The 26,050-nt window shown below is 24.8% G+C and overlaps 1 protein-coding gene across 6 annotated transcripts in view; it reads right to left on the bottom strand.

Moving 5' to 3' along the window:
* LOC126901008 (cAMP-specific 3',5'-cyclic phosphodiesterase) overlaps positions 1 to 26,050 on the bottom strand; it is a 323,154-nt gene that overhangs the window by 132,012 nt on the left and 165,092 nt on the right. Inside the window, exon 1 of one of the 6 annotated variants that reach the window (XM_050677105.1) lies at positions 7,938 to 8,258. The exons of the other annotated variants lie outside the window; for them this stretch is intronic. Within the exon in view, the coding sequence (XP_050533062.1) occupies positions 7,938 to 8,104 (167 nt within the window). The 5' untranslated portion in view covers positions 8,105 to 8,258. Of the gene's footprint in view, positions 1 to 7,937; positions 8,259 to 26,050 lie in introns of those variants that run through there. 6 annotated transcript variants of the gene reach the window in all.

The following is a 26,050-nucleotide window of genomic DNA, read 5'->3' as shown; positions in this document are numbered from 1 at the left end:
ATTACAGTTGTGAGATTTTGAAACTTATTGTATTGTCTATACTTCTCTATTAATTATAATTAATAAACAAATAATAATATAAGATAAATAATTATTTATCATATATTTATTTATTATAAGCCAACGACCAGTGTTCCAATGTAATTAATCACTTTTAATTATTTCTATCCCTTGCTTCTTATCCTCTAGTGGCAAATGTAATATTATTTTCCGTACACAGGGCGGAAACAAGAGCATACTCTGTAAACTAATTGTTTTTTTAATGTAAGTGATTATAAATTCAATAATATACTACAGTTCTAATACATTTTTTATGAAAAATATTTTAATTATTCAAAATGGTGATTGAATAATATATTTGAAAATCATTTAAAGTTTAAATTTGTTCACTTATATCACAGATATCATTAAAACAATTTAAAATAAAGGTTAAATTTGTCGAGTAGCATTGAATAATTATATCAATAATTTCGTTTATGATTGAATTAAAATAACACGATTTTGCTTGACTGTAATAAACTTAATTTGATAATGTCCCTATTTAAACAATTTACTTTCCTTAAAGCCTACTAACTCACTGACAGCTATTAATCCTATTTGAAACCCGGAAATTATTCATTCTGTCAGACATGAAATTATATTACTCAATGAATCCTCAATGAGTAAATAATTTTTTATTAAAAAATACTTTTGATATTACTACGGTAAAAGTTATAATATATTATTTTTGCAAGCTGTTTATAAAAAAATATTAAAATATAATTTGATACTTTAGCATATAACACCAAAGCGCTAAAGGTTAACGACTAACCTTAAAGACCTTAATGAAAAAAATTATCTCAAATGAATGGTCACACTTTGTTCCTTAACTGAGTTTATTCATTTGTCATATTATACTATATTATGACGTTATAATTTTTACAACTATATTGAATGAGATCCATTATTATGCAAGAAATATACGTGTATGTACATAATATTATTTATTATAAGCAATTTAAACGTTTTTATTAATTAATATTTTTATTTTAAAATATGTTTATAGTATTGTAACAATACAATAAATATGAATTTTAAATTGATGAGATTTTGTGATTTTCTAATGTATACATACAGAGTTAACATGCATTCTGTTTCTGTTACGAGAAAAATAATTTCTGACGATGAATTACTTTAGATATTTCTACAAAGCATTTCACCAATTTTATTTCTTTCGACAAAAGACTTTTAAATAAACTCGAACAGACATATTTACAAAGAAATTATATATTATCAAGTAAAAGTACAAACGATTCGAAGTCAGAATCATCGAAGAAAAGTTTTATTCTAAGTTTCTATTTGTGTGAGTTAAAATGAAACCAAGTAAATACTATATTTTATATAAATACATTAAAATCGGATTAAAACTCTATAAGTAGATGTTTCAGAAGAATTTTCTCAAATAATACAATAACAACCACTCAATAACAAAAAAGCACTGAACTAACTGTAGAGTATAACGTAAATGTTTTAAATAAAAACATTTGCATAATAATAAAAATACATAAACAAAACTTAAATAGCTATATTGAACGTATTTTTTACGAATAGAATCTGATAAGAAAATAAAGCGTAGAAAATTACACTTTATTATGCAACTTAAAAAATTTTAAAATCATTTTTCAAAACTTCTATTTAAACAACACTATAGTAATCACGTTTTAATCATACTGAACACTTACAAATACAGGAACTTAAATACATTTTTTAATTTTTATTAGATTTGTTGAAATTGACAAAATATTATTAAATTACACAATGATGATCGAAAAATAGTTTTGGTATTTGTTCTCATTAAGGAGACTGATATTATTATTTAATGTTAATACAATTGAGTACCTATAGGTGCACAACTGTTCCAAGAATGGCATAATTTCATTTCACAATTCTCACATCCTTTTTGATGTCTTTTACACTTAACAAATACTTTACTTTTAAGATGAATAGTTTGTGGATTTTACTGTATTGCATTTGGTAGGAAAGAAATGAAGTTAGTGTTATTAATAATTAATTTAAAAAAAGTCATTTGTGTAGATCATTAACTTAAAAAGTACAGTTATATTTTCGATTAACATTACAATATTTCAGAAGCCCAAATATTTCTTTGAATTATACATACATAATTTTATTTATTTGATACTAAACATAATCCTTTCTCTGTTTTCATTGTTTTTACTCTAAATTATATGTATACCTTTATTTTATAAGTACTTAATGACTAAATAATGTATTTAATAAAATACCATTAATGTTAGTAAAACTTGATAATATTTTAACCTTAAAGTTTATCAAGCTGAGACTTAATGCTTTATTTTGTATTATACAATTTTTATTTTTTATTTGTGTACATTTCAGAGTTGTTACATTAACAATGGTTGTTTAAAACAGCCAGTAGTCTCATGGGTCATTTTAAACGTTTTAAATAGTTTATTTATGTTTTAATAGGTTTTTTTTTATATTAGTTCATAAATATTACGTGTCGAAAAACAGTGATTAAAATAACTTGTTAACATATTTCAAAACCCTATTTTTATATATTACACACTCTTATAATATTCGCGTGTTTGGGGATCACATTATCTTGAGTAAACTAAGTTCATTGAATATCAAGGTCAACCTTTTCTCTGAAATACTGATACAAAAGTTGTAAGTCATTATCTTAGTTGGATCATTTTCTAATAATAAGTAAAATGTGTGTGTTGTCATTAAAAATAATAAATTTGGCATCCTTATAAGAGATAGGGGGACGTCAACATTATTTAATCACTTATAAATCAAGAAATAAATAGTACTATATTTAGTAAATATTAAAAATAAAATAAAGTATAATATTTAATTTACTTGTTTTAAATAAAATGAAATTAGACTCTAATTTAGAAATTATTTTAATGGCTAGTAATTATTAACTAAATGTTTAAATATGTGCATTATATTTTAATTTAAAATTTTTACTTGTTTTTAAATATTTGTTATTAATAATCAAGTATAAATTATAGTTATAAGGAAAATTCTATAAAAAAAGATTAAAATGTCTTGTGGTGAATAATTACGACGCCATCTATCTGTAGTTGTTTGAAATAATTTAATCGGCTATTTTCCAATCTTTATATTTTTAGTCACGGACAACAATTCATTTTTTATGATTATAGATAGATTGAACAACTATTCTTTTCAATAATGAAAATAAGTAAATAATAGAATTAAGTTTGATTGAAACTTATCACTCTTTAGTACATTTATAAATTGTGTATAATTAATATACTTTCAAATGGTGTTAAAGATGACTGTATTTGAATAGAAATACTATTCCTTTCTAAAACTTAAGTAACAAAAGTTGAAAATATTTTTTTACAGATGATAAAAAAAAATGACCTAATGTGTATCATTATTATATCATAACTAAAAAAAATTCTAATTAAAAAATTTATTATAAACATAAATCAATAAGTAATATTTGATCTTTTTTTGATTATCGTTAATTTCTAAAATTAATATTTCAATAAAAGATTAATATTGAATAAAAATCACTCTGAACTATTCAAAATGTTTACTAAATTAAGAGTAAATTGGGGTTAGATTTGAAATACTTTATACTTCGTATTTGACTTTAAGTATATTACTTTAATTTGGCTTTGTATAGTTTTTTTACTGCCAACTTAATTCCTTAAAGTAAAAACGTAATTTGTTGTATGTATACGAGATAAATTTTTGGTAATTTGTCGTCACACATAATTCACAAAATTCAGTCACTGGCACACTCACTACTCGAGGAATAAGACCAATTATAAATTCAAAACACAGATTCACTATAATAAAAATACAATGGAAAGGTTAATTTCATTGTACGTCGTATGAGGGATTTCTGTTATGAATTTAAACTCGATAATAACTCATATAATAATTTGAATTATTTACATTTTATACAAATACAGATAAAAATTATTACATAAAATAAGGTTATTTTTAAAATTTTCAACTATAGGTAATATACAATAAATTAATTATATTTTTTGCAAACATCATATTTTCTATGAAAAAATGTTTTTTAAAATACATTTGTGAATTTCATCTTTAGATTATTTATTTGTATCTTTAAATATTTTGATTACTATCATTAATAATATATATATATATATATATATATATATATAATACTCATATCTTGCAAGTACTTCATTTATCATTTAGTAATATATGATAAAAGTTTTATATATTTTACTGGACCTTTTAGTTAATGATGACATAAAATAATGCATTTTCATTAAACGCCACTTAAAAAATACCACATGAGTAGGTCAAATTGCAAGCTGAAGAATAAAATATTAACCAAACTGCAAAGAATTAGTTACGTCAAAAAATGTAAATTGTTAAATTTTTCCGCTGTGTATTGATTTAATTCAAATATATAACACCTGATCTTTATCATTTGTCAAGTAACCGAATAATATTGAATTTGAAAATAACTGGTGTTTGATATCTTGTTAAACCTTAGTTATGTGTCGATTTTATTATTAGTAAACATCGAACTTTCGAAAGACAAAGAAATAATATTTTTAAAACAAAGATAGGATGGATAAAGTAATTATAACTGTCATGATTTTAAAACACACGCAACCGTAAAAAATGTTTAATGTACTAGATAAAAGATTGGTAATTGTATCGATTTATAACTGATTATTGTGAAAACTGACTCAAGCAAAACATAGGTATTATTCGGGATTATGTAAAACCGAAAAGTAGCGCTTTTTAATCTCCCATTTAAAAAAAAACCGATTCGTAAATAAACATTTTTGATTATATCCAGTATCTAAAATAATATATCAATTTTTTTTTTATTCATTCCAACGCAGTCTATGTAATGTTAAATTTAAAAAAAAGTATTTTTTTAATAATATCATAATTTTTTTACTATAAATTCAAATTAAAATCATATATACATAATTATATTTGATACATTCATTAATAATATAACGATAAAGTTTTCTATTTAATAAAAATTAGCATCGACGATTGATAAATTTACAGTAAGCCAAGATAAAGTCTGGTGATTTTAGACTCTCTAGTACAATAGCTCCGAATAAAAAAATAATTATACTAAATTTACTTACAGAATTTCTTTGTCTTAACAATGTTATGTTAATTTAACTGATTGTATTGAACTTACCTGAAAATAAAATAACAATTAAATTTACTATATTAAAATGAATGACGTTATTCAAAAAACAACCAATCCCCATTTAAGACTTTTCTTCATAACGTATTTTATTTAGTAATAATTTTCATATTTTTTATTTAATTATTAAGTTGTTTTTTAAAACATAATAATAGAGTGGTGTAATATTGAATATTGACTTAGTTATAGTTTTCAAAATGCATCACAAGGTATTTTTTATCTATTTAAAATAAAATCTCATGCTATAAAATCTTGGTAGACAGTTGCTATTTGCATAAAAACATTCAATTATTATTATTATGTAAATAAATCAATTATACTAGCAATAGTAAAGGATAATACTAAAAGACACCGGTCTTTTTTGTACAAACATTCGTACTGGAAAATTGTCCAGAGACATTAAAGTGAAGAGATAAGTTTTGAAATTTGAATTTACAACAAATATTATATGTATCCAGTGCCGGCTATGATCGAATCAGAAGATAGCATCGAACGCATCAATCAAAAAAATGCAATGAGCCATAATATTATCTAGAGTTCAAAATGTTTGTTTTTTGCTACTTGACAATTCAATAAAAGTCATACATTTCTTTTTACAAGGTACCAAAATATATCTTGTACGAGATGTTGAATGGCCTAAAGCCAGTACGTACTGCACGTAATTTCAACATAAATTAAATTTTTCATGTAGTATGATAATTTTTTAATTGTTATAGTGACAATAATTATTTAAGCTTCTTTTTAATTCCTGGCAAGCTTCCACATGTAGTGTATAGCAAAAATTACTTTTGTACCGTCTACTCATGTTGTTGCCGACTAACATTCTAATTTTTATTAAATTATAACCAATATAAGACAAGTATTAAAATTTGGTTATATAACTGACTTAAACAATCAAAAGTTTTGTAACCACTCTACGATAATCATGAATCATTAATGTATAAAATTTAAGAAAGCAATGTTTATATTTTAATTTCTTAATTGTTATGATATAATATAAAATTTTGGCTTAAAAAATTTTTTCAAAAACTGAATCTAGCAGTTTTATTCTAAAATTAATTTAATTTGAGCCATTCTCTACGAACTAAAATACATTTCTAAACGTATGAATACCAAAATCTATTTCAACCAGTTCATACTAAAATTCTTAGTGAAACAATTTTGAACAAATACTACACAAACAAAATGTACATTAATTTTAAAATAATTAAATGAGATAAAAAGGGTTCTTAAAAAACATGTTACAACATCAACCTACATCAAATTAAAGCTAATACAATATACTTTTGTAAACCATTAGTTTGAACATAAAAAACTATTCGTTTTTGTTCCATCAGTACAACGAAACTTAAAAACTTACTGACTTCAGTATTATATCACTTCAATGTGATTCCTTCAAAAATTTATTTTGAAAAAAAAAGAACATTTTAAAATATTGGATCAAAAAAATTATAATTTTAAAAAAGTTGCCAAACTTGAGTGACAAGATACTAAATTCAAATCTGTTTTCAGAATTCTTATTACATCGGTAGTATCATCATACTAATGGCAATAAAGGGTCATTGACCATTAAGCGGACGGTACCCTGACGCCTTAAGATGGAAAAAAAAATATCCGAAAGTTAATGCCAAAAATAATACAATTTTCAATAAACAACAGTCGATTTTGAAATGTTTTGTAAAGCAACGAAATATCTAAATCGTTCAAAGTTAGTTCAAGTTATCACTTATTAAAATACTATTTTAAAAATAAATAAATAAATAAAGAGAAAATAGATTTCGTCGACATTTCTTCTATGTACAATCGGTCTATAATGACGAAAATCATTCAATTTTATGTAAATATGTTAATTTTTTAAAAAAAAATTTATAAATACGCATGGAGCCGTTTTAGAACAGCGATTTTAATCATTGACAGGTATCAATAAACACTAGTCTAAAAATTGCCTAAAAACTCTACTTTTCTGAATCTCTACAATACATATCTTTTAATTTATTATTAATACGTCTTTTTTTAATATAATAAAATTTTGCGATATATTAAGGATTACTTTAATATTAAATCATTAAGAAATAAAATATGTTTTTACTTAACTGATTTATTTAATGAGTTAAAAATCTTTTTTAACATGTAATATGTTACATAAAAAAAAATTTTGATTAAAAACTATTTTGATAATATTAGAAACGTAATAAAGAACAGAAATTATTATGTAGGTGCTACTAAAAAATAATTTATTAACACCACATGTGATGACTATTAAACTATAAGAGCTGAACTAATGATTGATATCGTAAACATGCCATCAATCACTTAAAAAAAAAAATTGGATATGTGAAAAAAAGTAAAACTGAACTGTCTAAAAAACACCAAACATCATATAAAGTCTTAAAGCAATATTTGAACAAAATACAAGCATAAATTTTAAAGTATAGAATCAAATTCAGCATATTTATTATACGCGTCTAAAAAGAGCTCTTGGTTTTTTTTCTTTCTATATTGTAAACAAAGTAATCGCTTATAATATCGTTCTAGGCAGTACATTACGGTAAAAAGCACACATATTATTTTTAGCCGCTCTTTGAACTGCGCTTCGAAAATAAATTCTAGAAAAAAACATCACAGAAAATCGAACATCACAAAATCTTTACACATCCCAACGATATGGTAACATATGAGTGTACATCAATAAAAACCAAAAAGTAATCCTCAGGTAATTGTTTACCGAATTTCGCGTCCCAAGACTACTGTCCATCCTCGGCGGCGTCGCAAGTCAATATTGTCTTTTTTCTTGATTCGCGCATAGCACTGAGGATTGTCGTCAATTGTCAATCTCGACTGTTTGTCACCCGATCCTTCGCTAATAACGTTGCAACCCCTCATTTCGGCCATGGTGTCAGAAAGAAAAAAATTTATCCACTTTTTTTCCAATCAAAACAAAATCCCACTTTATGAAGTAAGCCAGATTACCGATCATATTTTTTTTTATAGAAATTTGCACCAGATATACATTTAAATGAACACGGATTACGATAAGAACGTATATGATGTCAACGTCGTTTTACCACGAGGACTACCGACTTCCACTGTTGTGTCCGGCGCTTAAGTCCTGTCGACGAGCCAAACAGCAGCCGTTGGATATTTTTAAACGTTAAGTCGCGTATGCTGTTATTATATTATACTATGTTTATACAGTGGCATCGGTGGACAAACGTTGACAACGACGACAAAATAAAGAGTAGGAAAGTGTAGCAACGGAATGTGCAGACAGCTTAATATTAATATTATTACTATCATTATACATTTTATTTTTGCAGAATGGAAAAAAATAAAAATACAAAAATTAAAGACATAAGTGATGTGACGTTGCAACGACGGGAAAAAATACACGATATAAAATTAACTAACTTATGACCCCCACTTGAAAATAGTTTGCGAACTTTTCACTATAAATATAAAAAACTACATTTTGTGTAGGTGTTTTAATTAGAAAAGTAAGATCATTTTAATTTAAGTGGGTGGATGTGTACAATATTTATATATATGACAAATAAATGCGCATAGTTAAGTGTCTTGAAATAATTTTATTATATTTCAGTTTTTTTTTAGTCTTTTAGACTTAATTTTTAACATTTCTGCACATATAATGTATAATTAATGCGATAGCATGAAAGAATTTATAAAAATGTTTCTTTCATAAATTGTACTGTTGAACAAAATGAATTAAAATGAGAGTTAAATGAGTTGGAAATTTTTTCTTCATAAAAATGTGATTTATAAAATAAAAAATGTCGGGTATAATTTTTTTAATATACATTTATAATTATAGTTGAAAAGTAAAGTGTATGCTATTAATGTACGCTAATCTAATTATACAACCTAAAATTATTCTGTAATAAATAATTAGTGAAAAAATCTAATAACTGATTTTTAAGCTATAGCGTTTAATTTAAACACGAAGTTTGAAAAACCACATTAGCATTTCAATCATAAATCAAATTGATATAATTAATCATGACATTGTACATTATATACAATATATATAGTGACTTTAATATAATATTACTATTTTTTTGTATTATGAATAATTACTCCCAATAATATATTAAATAATGTTGAAAATATTGCAATTCTAAATCAAATATTGTAAAATACAATTTTTTTTTACTAAAAAATATCTAAAAATTTTTCAAACATGTCAAATGCATTTTCTATAATAAGTATATCCAGGAAAAATTTTAAATACACAAAGTAAACTTTCAACACATTTTCGTAGGGTGATCAATTTTCTTGGAGGAAAGGAAGTAAATATAATTTTTTTTACAAAAATTTAAAATTTATATATAATAATGCATATAATTATGCTAAATTTCCAGGGGGCTTAACTTCCTGCCTTCCACACCCGATGTCTATGTTTCAACTAATAAATTGAAATATATGTTTTAACTATTTATTAACTACACTAAAAATTTATAAAATTACATTTGTTCTGAATCTTAAACTTATGAAAGCAGTTCAATTAAAACAAATGCTTGAAGACAATTATAAAATTAGGGTTTTCTATAAAGTTTGAAAACTTTCTACTTTAAATTGATTTAAACAATAAAAAAAGATTAAGTCAATTATTTCAAAATTTTATTCTGAATCTATTTTAAAGTTATATTCAAAATATATAAGACCAAACGTTTTTTTTAATTTTTAAATTAAACATTTATTGGTTTTTTCACTGACAAACAAAATTATCAAGTAAAATAGTAATACATTCTTAGAAATTCTAAAAATATCGTTATGATAAAATTTTATAAGTATGAGGGTATACACAATAAATTTTTTTCAAAAGATAAAAATTTTATTATGTACTTAATATTAAAAAGTATGTAATAATAAGACATTTTAACGTTCAATTGGACAAAATCAATCCAGTTGAAAAAATTCATAATACACGTGAAAAATATAAATAATTTTAATAAAAGGTATATTCTTAAATAGTAACTGATTCTATAAAATAAATTAAAAATAAATTTATTACACCTTATGAGAACGTGTAGAGTAATTTTATTACTTAAGTGTTAATTTTAAAAACATAGGATAGTATTTATACGTTGACTCATTTCTCAATAAAAAGACTGGGTATAGCCCAAGATGTGTGGGACGTGGAATTCTAAATTTCCTGAAAAAAGTCACGCTCCGGGTGACACAAAGACGTGAACTAAATTATACGCATTGCACAACTCTTTTCTACTCATTTAATGTGACTTTAAAGTGTTTAGAAATAACCATGATCATAAATTAAAATAATAAAATTCATATATAGTAATAATTCTACTGAAAAATTGATATTTTTCATAGTACGTACACTGTTGAAAAAAATGTCCTAAAATTTATATTTTTATTTTGCAAGTTTTAAATGGGAAAATCTTGTTAAATAAGGATAAAAATGTAATTAATGTATGAATTTCGATAATTTAGTTTAAATTATACTTTGTAAAATTGATATGTTAAGTAAAAATATGACATAAAGTATGGAAATTTTTGAATAATTTATTACTATGTATAATAAATAGCATTCATTTTTTATTCGAAAAATGAATACTATTAAACAAATTAAATCAAAATTAACGATGATGGAATTCTTAAACTTTAAATTAAGAAAGGGAGAATCTAATATGTTAGTTTAGCATTTAAAGTACTCCATACTTTGTCGATACGTTATAAAAATTTCTGCTAGGGTTAGTTTTATTTGAACTAAATGATTTAATATAGATTATCTAATTCAAAGTAATTTGGCATATATCAGAAATAACAGTGGAATAAGTAACAAGTAAATAGTATTTAACAGTATATAAATTTCAATGTGCATCAGGTTGCCAAAGTTGGACCAATTTAGAAATAACAGAAAAATAAAGAAATTTTGCAAAATCAAATCTAGTATACTGAACTATTGCTTACATGTTTAGATATCACTTTATAACTATTATAATTAAAAATTTAGAACTTAAAATGATTTTATGGAGATTTTTAAAACGACCAAAGTGATCCAAGAAAGGTGATTCTCTCCTCTTGTATATTAATGTAGAACCCTTTATAGTACTATAAAGGTTTGAACAATCTTCGCCAAATATTACAAATGATGTACATTTAATATAATTTTTTTTTTTTTTTTAACTAATGATTACTATTCAAAGTACTACACATTACGTAGAAGCCAAAAAACATTGTGTCATAAATAATTACTATGGATTCCTTAAAATATTTTGTGTACAAGACGGTGATAAGAAAGACACACTTAAACATACTGTTTTATAAGTAGCACGTTACTTGTAATGAAATTATAGAGAGGACGTGTAATCTGTGCATCGAATTGAATAGCAAATAAATAAATATGTTTATCAAATATTAACGCGAACCACATTATAATCAAATAGTTTTGATTTTTAATGAATTCTATAAAAATCGAGGTTTCACTACTTCTAACATTGAACTAAATTTTACTAAAACTTATAAACTACCTCTATATTAAATGTAGACTAATCGATTTCAGAAGATGTCAAAAAAAATTATACTTTGGACTTTTTATATAGTTTTTATTTATTATTAAAAAAATTGTTTTTGTAAAAATTCTTCCTTTATTTAGCACAAATAAAATATTAAATAATAATTTTATAATAGTATTTAAGTGGACAATCTGAATATTTCAAATTATAATTTCTGTTTTTAATATATCAACAAAACTTAAAAAACCAAGTTAAAATTTAAAGTTCGTCGAATCAGTAAAAAAAACTTTTATTACGGTAGTAGATGAGGTCGAGGTTACAGAAAGTACTTTTAATTAAGAATAGTTAATATAGTTGAGACAAGTATATTTGATATCTGACAGTAATTAAAATCATTATCATCAAAAATGCTTCGATCCAAATCAATAGATAATGTTTGATTTTTCGAATTGTCGAATTAATCTGAAGGCAACATGAACTCTTATTTCCTTATGTAAAACCTAAAGTTTCATGATTTTTAAGTACAATACATGAATAAATACTCATTATTGTTATTCAATTTAGTAAATAAAATATAGAAATATGAAATAAAGAGTGGAGAAACGAGGCATTATTACGCGACAGAGTAATGATATAAATAACATAACTCACACTTCTTATCCTCTCTACATTTTAAAATAGATCAAAAATTGTCATTACCAATCATTTCCTTAATTAGATTATTTTTTCTTTTATAAGCTAATTAAATATTTATGTTACCATTAAAAATAAAAGCTGATACATTTATAAGGTATAAAGGATGAATTGAAAACCTACAATAATTAATAAATCGAGAAATGTATGAAACTAAGAAACACCAAAAATGATTTACTTAACATAAATATCATTTAAAGATAAATCAATTGTAATAGAGTGGCTATTAATAGAATAACCCTATACAGGGTGGCCCACCACTCACTGACAACTTAAATAACTTTTGATCCAGTTAATGATTTTTTTTTTAAATAATAGTTATACGTTAGATCTATAGTTATATCTCAATAGTTAATTTTTTTACATTTTATTAAAAATATTAATTATTTTAAAATTTTAAATAAAATGTAAAAAAAAAAATCTAAGATAGCTATTTTGTAGAGTAGAATTTAAGAAAATTTTTAGTAAAAAAACATCTTATTAATATTCAGTAGTAAATATTCTGTAGCGTTTTGAAGTTTGTGAAAATTTGAATTTTCATGTATTATTTTACGGTATTAAACATTGAAATACGTATTGAGAAAAGGACAGAAGAAAACGCTATCTTTTCAATATACTTTTGAATGAGCGTGATAAGTAATAATTGCCTTATCTAATTTCTTATCATGGTATTAATGCCAAATTTGTAATGTATACACATTATCATCATATGTATACACAGTAATCATGAAAAGATTTAAGTAAAATTAATAACATGAAAAAAGTGATTTTTTGAACACTTTTAAAATTTAGTGGAAAAAGCTAACTTTTTATGTAAAAGTAGCTATTTTGAACACTCTCTGTGGACAGTTAATTAAAAGGTCAGATATTCAATAACATATATACTTAAGAATGAGAAATACTTAATGTATCCATTAAAAAATTTTTTGGCTTATATTATTTCAAAAAATTTACTTTGCTTGAGTGAAAAATCTAACGTTTGTAGTAAAATTTAGACTAAAACAAAATAAATAGCCAAAAACAATTAATTTTTGTAACTAATTCTTACAATAACAAATATAAAAGATGAATAAACATAAAGTTTGTCGGTAAAAATTAGTATAAAAATTTGAATTATCAACTAATAATTACTTTTTAGAATTATCCATTATAATCTAAAAAGGTATCAACTTTATTCATTAAAACTGCAACATATATTTAACTAGTTTATAAAATATGAAATAATCTAATTAAGAAAAGTACTGAAAGATAATATTTTTTGGACCAGTATTACAGAAGTTATTAACAATATAAAATCTAATGTCTGGAGGTGAGGGGTGGGTGCTGTTATTTTTTTCACTAGTCATTTCCTGACCATACACATTGTCTCGTCTTTGAATAAAAATGAGAACATCCAAAATACTGGTCCAAAAGTAGTTATCAACCAATCATTTTCTTAATTTGATAATTTTCTATTTTACAGGTTAATTAAAAAAAATTAAGTTATCATCCCTATACATTATAAGGGATGATCCAAAAAGTAATAAATGACAATAAATGAAAAAGCAATAAAAATTCAAGAATTTTATGTAAAAAAGAAAACTATTATTTTTTTTCTAAATATTATATATATATTTATATTGAGAGCAATCGAATGGTTTATGATAAACCGATCGTCCTCTACTTATGCTCCACATGTTTAATAACTTTTGATCCAACAAATATTTTACATTAACTTTCAATGCATAGAGTGAGTATGTACAGGTTAGCTTATTAATGGACACTTCGATTGGATTTTCAAGAGAAGACCACTACCGCTCCGTCGCCATAGTCTCCCATTATATGTGCCTACCTGTTTAATTAGGTTTAATTTTATAACTCAACAAAGAGAACAATTAATTAATTCCATTTTACATATACTTGTCTTTATTATTCTAAACCCTTGGAATTTACGGTCCCAATATAATTATTTAAATACGTAATGACCCATTAATCGTACATCTTGGACATTACAAAATTCTAAAAATTATTTTAAAAAAAAAATTGCAAAATATATTCTGAAAGAAAAATGATTAAAGATGGTAAACCTGGTGGAACGTCTGAATAATAATGTTGATTTTTTAAATATAAAATAATAATTATTATAATAACTAGTTAACGTAGCAAAAACATCGTTTTCGACTTAGCTTTTGTAAAAAGTTATGCGAAAATTTTACATCAAACCTGTGAATGATGTTAAAAAAAATTCGAAGACATCCGGAGAAACTACATCTGGAGTACTAATTAAGAAGCTTTATTTTAAAACAACGTACATTTTCGCTCAATTTTATCATTTTTGTTGAATCGAATTATGAAAGATATACATAAGAAAATGTTCACTTCCACGTCCAAACGAAGAAAAAATCTTCACCATATAATTATTTTTGTCATGTGGTTCTGACTAAAACCCTCTCCTAAGAGGATACACCACTGGTTTCCCTTGGTGTCACTCCATTTTGATTGAGGTTTAATCTCTAATGTCTCGTGACTTGTGAGAATTCATATTTAATGAGTCATTAGTGGGATCTACGAATATCTATTGGTGGTAAAACAACTACAGCCCCATACAAACTGCACTAATGGTCTGTTAAATTTCCTTGTTACTATGTTCAACACATTAGTATTGGTAATAATTTTCCATATTGCTAAATAGAAGTTGGTCAATGTGAACAATATCCCACAATATGTATAACTATATACATTGCTAAAAAAACTTGGGCATTGTATACATTGACTAGCATTGTGAATAGTTCCTCAATTGGACCGTAACATATGCATTTATAAATTCTGTTAAGTTATCCCAAACACAATGTCAGCCAATACAACATTTTTTTATATAGATATGAAAACTCAGTAATGTATTCTAACTTGGATAAATGTGTTAAGAGGTTTAAGGGGTTTATTTCACCTAAAATGAAATGTTTTATGAAATACGCTACGGTATATTCCAAAAAAAAATTTGTACATTCTTAGGTCTTTTTAAATTTCTTTAAACAAAATTTATAAATATTAATACTTGTCCTTATATTTTTATGCATATTTTTATATTAGTACAACTGGTAGCTTTTCTTTATACTATATATGTTTTATAGTGTTAACTAATGACAAAATTTAATATATTTCTTTTAAAATTATGTTATCAAACATTTAATTATTATACCAAATTAATAAAACATGTAAAATAATGAAAACTTATTTGTTCACTATGATTGTAAAACCAGTTTGTATTTTAGTAATGAAATAGTCATAATTTCAAACATATTAAGTGAAAGATATAACTTAAAAATTAAATGCCTTTAAGTTTGAAAATTCATTTAATTATTAATTTTAAAATGGTTATAAGTAAAAAATATTTTTTAGTTAATTTAAGGCAGATTTTCGGGGACACAGTTGTGTAAGCTATTTTAAGCTGATGGAATAAACAATTTTCTAAGAAAACGGAAAAAAAAAAGCTTTAATCCCCTAAATATTTAATTTATATATAAAAAGAGGTTGCGGCATAGTGGAGACATTGCATAGTAGGGTCCAGTATAGATTTAATCTGACAGTGATTAAAATCACTATCATAAGAAACGCTTCGATGCAAATCTGTAGATAGTGTTTAATTTTAAAAAATTGATGGATAATTGCAAAAGCAACATCAACTTCTATTAAAATAAAATACAAAACCCATAATTATCATACAAAAATAGTATATTTTTCAATATGGTAGCCATTTGCGTATAGAAGATAGATCGTCGGGACAAATTTTTTTTTTTCATTTTGTAGTACATAAAATAAGCTTTAATTTTATATATGTTTAAAGGACGCAGTATTTCCGGAACATTTTCAAAAATTAAGTTGAAAAAGTTATTTTTTGTAAAAAAGTTACTATTTTAAATCCTCCCAGTGAGCAGAATAAGTGTTAGATTTTCAAAAAAAATTATATCAAATGAAAGGGAAATATCTAAGGTTTCAATACAAAAAAATATTATTTTTATTTGTTCATTTTTGAAAAAGTTATGGCAGTTTTAAGTACAAAAAACATCCCGATAAAATGTAATTTTTATCGCAAACATTACATTTTTTTTTAAATTTTCGACAGCCATTTGCACATAGAAGATAAGATGTCGGGACAAATTTTTTTTTTTCATTTGATAGTATATAACATAACCTTTGATTTGATATATGTTTAAAGGACGCAGTATTTCCGGAACATTTTCAAAAGTTCAGTTGAAAAAGATCTATGTTTTTTACAATATTTTAAGTTTTGAACGCCCCCTATATAAGGGGAAATTGTCCAATTTTAATAAAAAGTATGTCAAATGAAAGATGTACTTATAATGTATTTAGAAAAAAAAAATTTGTGCTGATATATACATTTTTCAAAAAGTTATAGCATTTTTAAGTTGAAAATTTAAAATCGAAAATCGAAAATTTTAACACAAAAATAGTGTTTTTTTAACTACGGCAGCCGTTTAAATGTAGAAAAAAAAGTGTCGGGACAAATTTTTTTTTTTCATTTTGTAGTACATAAAATAAGCTTTAATTTGATATATGTTTAAAGGACGCAGTATTTCCGGAACATTTTCAAAAATTAAGTTGAAAAAATTAATTTTTGTAAAAAAGTTGCCATTTTAAATCCCCCCCAATGAGCAGGTTAAGTGATAGATTTTCAAAAAAATGATATCAAATGAAAGGTAAATGTCTAAGGTTTTAGTATAAAAAAAAATTATGTTGATTTGTTGATTTTTCAAAAAGTTATGGAAGTTTTAAGAAAAAAAAGTGAAAAAATTTCGAAAATTAGCGATTTTTAAATTTGTAATTTTTTTGGATATTTCCCCCATTTGCGGGGAACGAGGGAATTTTTTTCAATTTTTAAGGGTAATGTCTTCAACTAGATACGATTTGTGATCTTTTGATGTATTTTTGAAAGAAATCGGTCCAGTGAGAGCTGAGAAAAAGTGGCAACAGACTAAAAAAAAAAAAAAACACATCATAGTAAAATTAATACCTTCTCCGCTTCGCATCGAAGCTAAAATATTAATTTATAGTTAAAGGTTGAATGAATATACATTGTATATAAACATTTATTAAGAGAGGCATGTCCGCATTTTGACCTAGATAGGCAAGGCAGCTTCCTTGAACCCACAATTTTAGAGGGCCATCTTGAAACTTCAGATAGTAGTTTCTTTTTTCCAAGAGATAAAAAGAATTGTTTATTTAATATAACACCAAAGAGGAACAGTGGCGTGTATTCATTTTAGGTCACAAGGTTTGGATAACCCCCCATTGACACAAAATTATAGTATTTAAGGAAAGTAGATGGGCGAAGCTATTGTATAACTTTCAAAAAGTAGAGTTCTGGAAGTTATACGGTCGCTTCCTATAATAAATTTATAAATGTCACTGAAGAGGAATACTGATATGGTAACTGCTTAGGGGCCCTGAGACTCCAAGTTCGGCCTTGAAGAGAAAACTATTTTCAAATACATCTCATAACATTTATCTTATAGAAATATTCAAGAAACCTTTTTTAAAAATTACTTATTAAATGTTTAAGAAAAATCGTACAAGTTTGAATTACTTTTAGATTGCAATAACGCAAATGATCAATATTCATTTTTATTTCTTTTTATACTGATTTCTCACATAAAAATAATTAACTTAATAAATGCTAATTTCTTTATGTCATAAATATGCAAGTTAACAAAAATTAATAATTCAACAACTCATACTAAATGAGTTGTTATCTACATCAATTACGTATCCCTCATTATGATAAAATTAATTTAAGTGATATTGTTATCAATAATCTTTTTCTCTTGCGTTTTTAATCGCCAGTCGTTCGATTAATAAATTGCATACAGTTTTTATTATTTTCTGTCACCAATATCTCAGTTAAGTCTTACTACCATTCGTGTGGTTAGACTTTGCGCTAATATATATGTGTTTCCAGTCATTGGTTCGGTAATTTGTGAAAATTGCTTTCAATTTGTATACTTTTGCCATTTATATTTATAAATATTCGCCGTAATCACATTCACTATTTCATCGTATTTTCAATAATCTCATTTCTATTCAAAGTCAAATAACTCAGCTCAGATTCTTTCTTTTCTTTGTATGCAGATCAGAATACAAATTATAAACACATATTAGTTTTTTAATTTTTATTTTGTGTAGTATCAGATAATCATTATTTACTACTTCTAGTATGTAAGTTACCCCCGTCCTAAAAGTTTAAAATTGATTTTGCAGAACGCTTTATTATTATTTATTTTAAGCATCAGCACTTATTTTCATTACACCCTTTTTCCTCCGTTCCACGTAATATATAAACAATTCATTAACATTAGTTAATCAGGCAATCCTCTTAAGATTTAAAAGAGTTGTCGTATCACATACTATAGACTTGTTAATTGACTTAAGCCAACAAAAATAATGTCTAAAGCTGTCAGATATTACGAACTTAAGAGGGATATTAAATTTAAAAATTATTTACTAGGACATCTGTGGTCGAGTGATTGTCATCTTCAACAAGCAGATAACTATCTAACGAATCTAAGGTGACTATGCTATATGTATTTTTTAGATCATTTTTAATGAAAGTAAAAAAATTTATACTTGGTTTATTTTTCGCCGAGTTATTTCACCTTCAAAAAGATAATTACTTATGCTACATCTATAGAATAATATTAAAATATCAGAAAATCTTTTAAGGTAATTGAGTTGTATAATAATTGATCTAATTATTAGTAAAAATTGATTGTTAATCAAATTATTTTACTAAGAATCGACTATAAGTAAAATACAGAAGAAAATGCTCTTTTATAGTTGTTTTTTTGAACATAAGTTTTAATACTTCAGGATTGTAAACAATACAATATATTATATTTTTACTTTAATCCTAATGTGAACTACGCAGCTAATTTATGTTCTTTTGAAAACGAACATACAGCTTGTTTTTTTTTTTGTTTCGGCATACTAAGATAAATTGTTTTATAACTTTTCTCGGTCAAAGGAAATGACTAGTTCAACAAAAACTTAAATAACTCTATGATAAATAGTTTTGAAACGCCAGTTATGGTGAATACCTTATTACCCTAAACTATCTTCGCAGTAGCTATTAGCTACGAGTTCTCTAAAATTTTCTAAACTTTTGGACTAGGGATTCAACACGAAGATACACTTTTGTTTGAACAAATTATACATAATAAAACTAAACTTACTTTGTCCTTCTCATATTCATTAACAGGGTTAGTAAGTTCGTTCATTTTCATGTTTTTTTTTCTTAGGAAAACATTCTCAGTAAGCTACAAATCTATTTCATAACAATAGTAATAAAAATATGAAGTTTGATAGAGCATATTATTACATATATTGGATTTAAAGTCACATAGTTTATTATTTTGAGTAACTAATGCATATTATTTCATGTAAATTCAGGGATATCTTTTTTCAATGAAGTTAATAAAAAAATATTAGATAAATAAATTTTTTAATTATTATTTTTATATTCGAATATATTTACAAAATCTTAGTATTTTGCAGTTTATTTTTATTTGTTTATAATACCAAGTAGATTTTATAAATTTTACTGTAGTTCACTGGAATTAATACTACCACACTATCACCACTCTGTGTAATAAAACGTATGGAAATCTATAAATTTATTTTTGTCACAACAACATAATACATTGTTGTTATATAATATATTATACCCCTATATATGTACCTATATATTATAAAGGTACATATATAAGGGTATAATTCTTCTGACTAGCCCGTAAAAATCGTATTTCCGACTTCGTTATATTGTTTAAAATTAATTATACATTTCAAATATTTCTTGCTCTTTCAGAATATACTTTGTTTTAAGTGCATATTTACCAGTTTTTAATGCACATTTATATGATTTTTATTTTAGTTTTTTAGTGCATGAACTTACGAGCTATGGTCGTAATTAGTGATGTTTATTCATTTAATTCAAATGTTTTTTCACAATAAAAACTAGAAAAATACTACCGAATGAGGATAAAGAATTAATATTTTTAATCAATACTAAACTCGTAAGAACTTTGAATATTACTAGTACAGTCATAATTTCCTTAGCCTGTATCCCAACTTTATGGGGTCAGCTCTACCTTACAATGAGTTGTAAGGATTACAGGATTTTTACAATAACTGTTGATCTGACACTACCTCTAATCGATGAAGAAACCAGTAAGAAGACAAGGTGTATTACTTTTAAGATTCCTATTGTCCCATTAGTAACCCATTCGGTTAACCAAAACCAAACAACGCAGCTAAATATCAGCGCTAAGGCGGCGGTTGAATGATCCAGTATGGCATGTCACGCCCCTTAATATTGCAAGTACAATATATTAAAAAAATATTCTTAGTAAGCTACTTTAATTAAATAAAATTATTATATATTAACCAGTGTAGATTTTGATGTCATCTATAATCAAAGTATGTAAAATAACAGTACTGAATATATTTCAGTCGTGTGGCTATTTTACTTCGAACGAAAGAATTACAAATTATTACAACATTATATATTGTTATCATTGTTCTAAATCAAGGTGGATTCAAATATTACTTAAATCATTGTTTGGACAAACTCACATTCATACCATTTAAATGAACAATTCAAATCTGTTACGACGCTAAACCGCGACGACAGGCGCACAATGACCGTCTCTTGACATCTAACAAGCCTTATTCCCCTTGGTATTAAACAATTATTTTGTTTTTTTAACTAATTATGACTTGAACATTAACATATAGTTATTCGCAATTCGTTGTAGACAAAGTACGCCAACTATATGCTGGTTTGTATACATATAAATAGATATGTTGTTCTTGTATTTATTTGTTTGTTTGTTAAAAAAAAAACACTGAGTCCACATTGTTCATTTTAATTCTTTTTGTTTTATTTTGTTTTTATGTAAAAAATATGAAAAGATTGATATAATATTACATGTATCAATTAAACATAAGATAAAAAAAAAAAATTTATACGACCAATAAATATCATAACGTTATAGAATAACATTTTAATAGACAAAGAGTCAATGATAGTTTATTTTTATAATGTATATCGATTTATTTGAATGTGTGGTTGTGGACTTTTTTATTTATAAGTAATCAAATTATACCATAATTTAAATAAATTTAATAGTTTTTAATTCTCTTATTCATATAGTTTAAAATCTATTTTTGATGTTTCTTTTGTGGCATAATAAAACTCAACACGAATAGAATTATCTCAATTCATTATGATATAATAGCTATATCGCTTTGAATAATAGTATTATCTATATGATAGTCTAAATGACCGTATGCTACGATTCCTCATCATATTATTTCTTTGTTTTTCATTACGAAGTATATTAAAAGGGTAGGCAGCTAAACATTTCTTATTTCAACAATGGTAACAATATCAGACTTTTGAACAAGATCATAACATAGAAACTTTCATTGGTTATTTGTTAATTAATAAGTATTAAATTTCAATTGCAAACTTGTATCATAGTTTAATTTTAGAATTTTTAATGTTCTGTCTATAACAGTAAGTCAGTCAGTATTCTCATAAAACTTATTGTTTTTAAATCCCACCTCTTCATAATAATGTATAATGAAGTTATAATGATTGAATATTTACTTTGATATCAATTAATTATTATCATAATATTTCACACAAAATTGAAAACAGTAAGAATACTGTAATATAAAACGTTTTACGTCGTAAATTTTTTAACTAAGGAACATTCGTACTCGTTCGTAAGAAAATTGAGAATTTAAAACTTAAACAATTCGTTATTCATAAAAATTTACTGTTTAAATTTGAAAAATTATCTAACCTGTATTTTTTACATATCTAACTAACGAAATATTTTACTTATCAGCGAGATTTTTTGATAAATTACCAAATTTCATTCCAAAATTCATTTTATTTTAACAATAATATTATTCAACGCATAAAATTCTTTATATGTTTACTTAACATAAAAAAAATACTGACATTATTATAAAAATTTATACTTTTGTACGTTATTTAGAAAAATTGATCTCAATATTTTTATACCACTATTAATTTTTTCAGTTAACTTATTCTTACTCTATTTCTACATTTCAAAGCTTTATTATACAGTGGTTTCAATAGAAAAATAAAATGTCAAATTACCACAAGAGAAGTTTAAGGGTTAAGCATGGCTTTCAATGAAACGTAATAAACTTAGTTGAAACCCATAAAATGACAAACTTTTAATGAATTACCAACTAAAAATAGTAATTTAAGTAACAGACAAGTTGTAAAAATATGGCTTGCGTAGAAAATCCAAACACAGTAGTATTTATATAGTATAAGACAAATGCACAAATAATATATTTTGGTAAAAGAAGAAACATTATTTACAATTATTTTTTTTTGCGGACTTAAAGTCAACAGTTATTTTTAAAACAATTGTATTATTCTTTCATTCTTAAAAATAAATTATACCACGTCTTAGAACAATTAATTTTGTTTCATGTTTTTGGTATCGCAATAAAAAAAAAAAAATAGTTACATTTTTGAGAAACAGACAGTTTTCATATAATTCATTATCGAATCCTTATAAAACAAACCAAATCTATTGTCATGTAGAAAGTATGTTTTAATAAATAAAAAATTACAAGTAACATTTAGGAAAAATTCATTATCATTTTCGTTGAGCTTTATTTATTTGAAATATTAATATTTATTTGAATATTAATTTAAGTATTTAAATATAAATATTTAAAATTCAATTGATTTGTATATTACTCGTTAAGTAACATGATCTGAGCTGTTTTAAATTTGTTTCTATAAATTTAAAACCACGTTGTGTTTGGTTTGAAATTAATTAAACGGCGGTAAAACAGGGCCGATCGTACGATAAGTACCCATGGTTGAATTTTAAAATATAGTAATAAAAACAATAATTTCTGGCCACGGCTGCTTTGTTCGAAATAATAGAAAAGAAGCAAACTAGACACAAGTGGTACGTCTGTTACAATAATATTATTTTCATGCAGGCGTTAAATTGCAAATTATGAGAGAATTTTACCCGCACACATTTTACATATTTCATAGTACATATATATTATGATACATATTTTACATATTAGCAGATTAGGAACACATTTCACTCAATTATTTCTACTAATTATATTATTACTACAAATGTAGTAAAAAATTTCACAGAACTTGCAGCTAATATTGTAATGTTAATCGGCTCGATGCATGGGAAACTGATAAAAACACACTTGTAAAATAATTACCAATAGGTAACAACCAAAAACAGCCGGTCGACCGTGAACGGTTGTATTTTATGACGTCATACACACACACGACCGCTCTCTGGGTTACAAAGGACTCCCGGCGTTTATGAATGTACGAAATCATGTGGTGTGAGTAAAAACAACTGATTTGACGAAAAATATCTCATGTTCACTACGTACTAATGCGAAACAGGCGCGCAGATTAAGTAAGAGGATCGTCTAACGTATATTAGAAGTTTTTTTTATACTATTATTGCAAAAGATCGTTAAAAAATTATGACTTCTTGATATAGTTTATGCCAACAAAAAAAGGCTCATTAAATATTAGGAATCGAATTGCTTTCAAAATATCAACAGGTCTATTTTAGAAACATTATTTCAAGATTTCTCCCCGACTTGAACATAATTCTTGCAATATTTTAAAATGCTTTGAATAATTCGAAATAATTAACGATTATCTTTGAAAATTTTTGAACAGCAAATAATGGGGTTATTCACTTTGGGTTTTTTGAGTACTTCATTCTAGCAATGGTTATTATAGTTATCTTAAAGTATTTTAAATGATTTTTAACTATCATGATCCAATCAAAACTTATTTTCTAAACAGAAAATCGTCAATTATAACAAGTATAATTTTTAATTTGTACAAAAGTAACACGAATATTGTAATTTTTAATTAGTAAATAAAGAAATAATATTGTATAGTGTAGATGACTTCTTATATTTATAAAATCCAGTTTTGTTTTCTACGTTATCGACAACGATTATATAATAAATAACGTTTACAAAATTATTGAAGTTTAAAATACTAGCGTGATACAGCAAAATACCATATAATCTCTTATGTATAAATGATAGTTTTTTTTTTTAATTAAGGCAACACTAGGTTCACAGGTAATTATCGTTTCACAAACTTCGTAGATACATTATCATATTCCTTTTTTCTTCAATTCATTTCGGGTCTTCAATGACCTTAGTGATTATTTAAAATTGTTTTATAATGTTTTACAATATTGAGTTACATAACATTTAATATACGTGTAAAATATTAAACAAGTAAAAAACACTTCATTTGTTATTTAAATATATATTACTAATTTTAATAAAAAGATAACATTATGTCTATATGATTCAGGGACTGTGTTACTACATTATTTTTGAGTTCTCAATGGGTGCTCTTATTTATTTGCTAAAATTTACTTCTTAGTGATTTAGCTATAAATGAATTTTTATGGGATTCGAAATAAATGTAGAGAAGATAAATTTATTTATAATTAAAAATATGTACTAGATTAAATTTCAATTTAATAATAAATTTTCACTTCTCTTAAAAATGCTAAAAAAATATTTTTTTCAAATTAGTACAAATGTTTAAATATACCCTAGTCAATGTTTGTTATTATTTGATGTGAATAACGATCATTTTTCATTACTTCTATTTTATACAATAGTAATTTAATTAAAATACTTCACGTTTTCAAACAATACCACACGGTTATATTTGCGCTCAGCAATAATAAAACTTATTTGTATCCAATAAAAACGTTAACTATTCAATGCCATACTCAGGCGATCCGTACGCCCAATATTTGAAAACGCCTCCGAATATCGAGTTGACCAGAAAATAATATCCTTGAAATATTTATTAACTACGTGTAAACAATAACAATTATAAACATCGTAATGACACTCTTAAGATTTCGGCGCCTTAAGTTATCCACAAAAGAATAAATAAAGAATATAAATCTACTTCTGGAACAGCTACTATCATAATGCATATTACATATTTATATTAAAATATACTATCCTATAAACCTTTGTATCCGCCTATTTTTCTACGTTGTTATTGCAATAAAAATCCATTATAGAAATTCTCTATTGATTTACATCTCGGTATTTAGAAACTACAATGAGATACATACCAAAGTATGTAATTTTACGAGTTTTTTCAACAAAAAATAATTCGTGGAGGTTCTTGAATTGGATTTTTTTCTTTTGACCATACTAGACAATTAACATTTACGACTGCGTCTGAATAGCCTAATAACATTAATACGAACAATAGCTGTTATAGTACATTATGTACTTAACACACGGACCAATATCATGACTGTCTGCAGTTGTCATATCAATCTTGCTAATCCTTTAGCTGAATCACTACCCGCTTACCGTTTATAGTACTCACTGACATGTCTAACCCGTTTGTAATTAGAAGACGTGTAACGCATTATTTTTTTCGAGATATTCGATCTGGTTTCACAACTAATCAGTGTCTCTTACATTTCCGATGTCTGGATGATATGAATATTTTATAAAATCCAAATTATAGTATTTTTATTTTTCTTATTTA

This window comes from Daktulosphaira vitifoliae, unplaced genomic scaffold (assembly GCF_025091365.1).
Source record: "Daktulosphaira vitifoliae isolate Bord-2020 unplaced genomic scaffold, ASM2509136v1 Scaffold_3, whole genome shotgun sequence".
Lineage (NCBI taxonomy): Eukaryota > Metazoa > Arthropoda > Insecta > Hemiptera > Phylloxeridae > Daktulosphaira > Daktulosphaira vitifoliae.
This window is presented reverse-complemented; position numbering and strand designations above follow the sequence as displayed.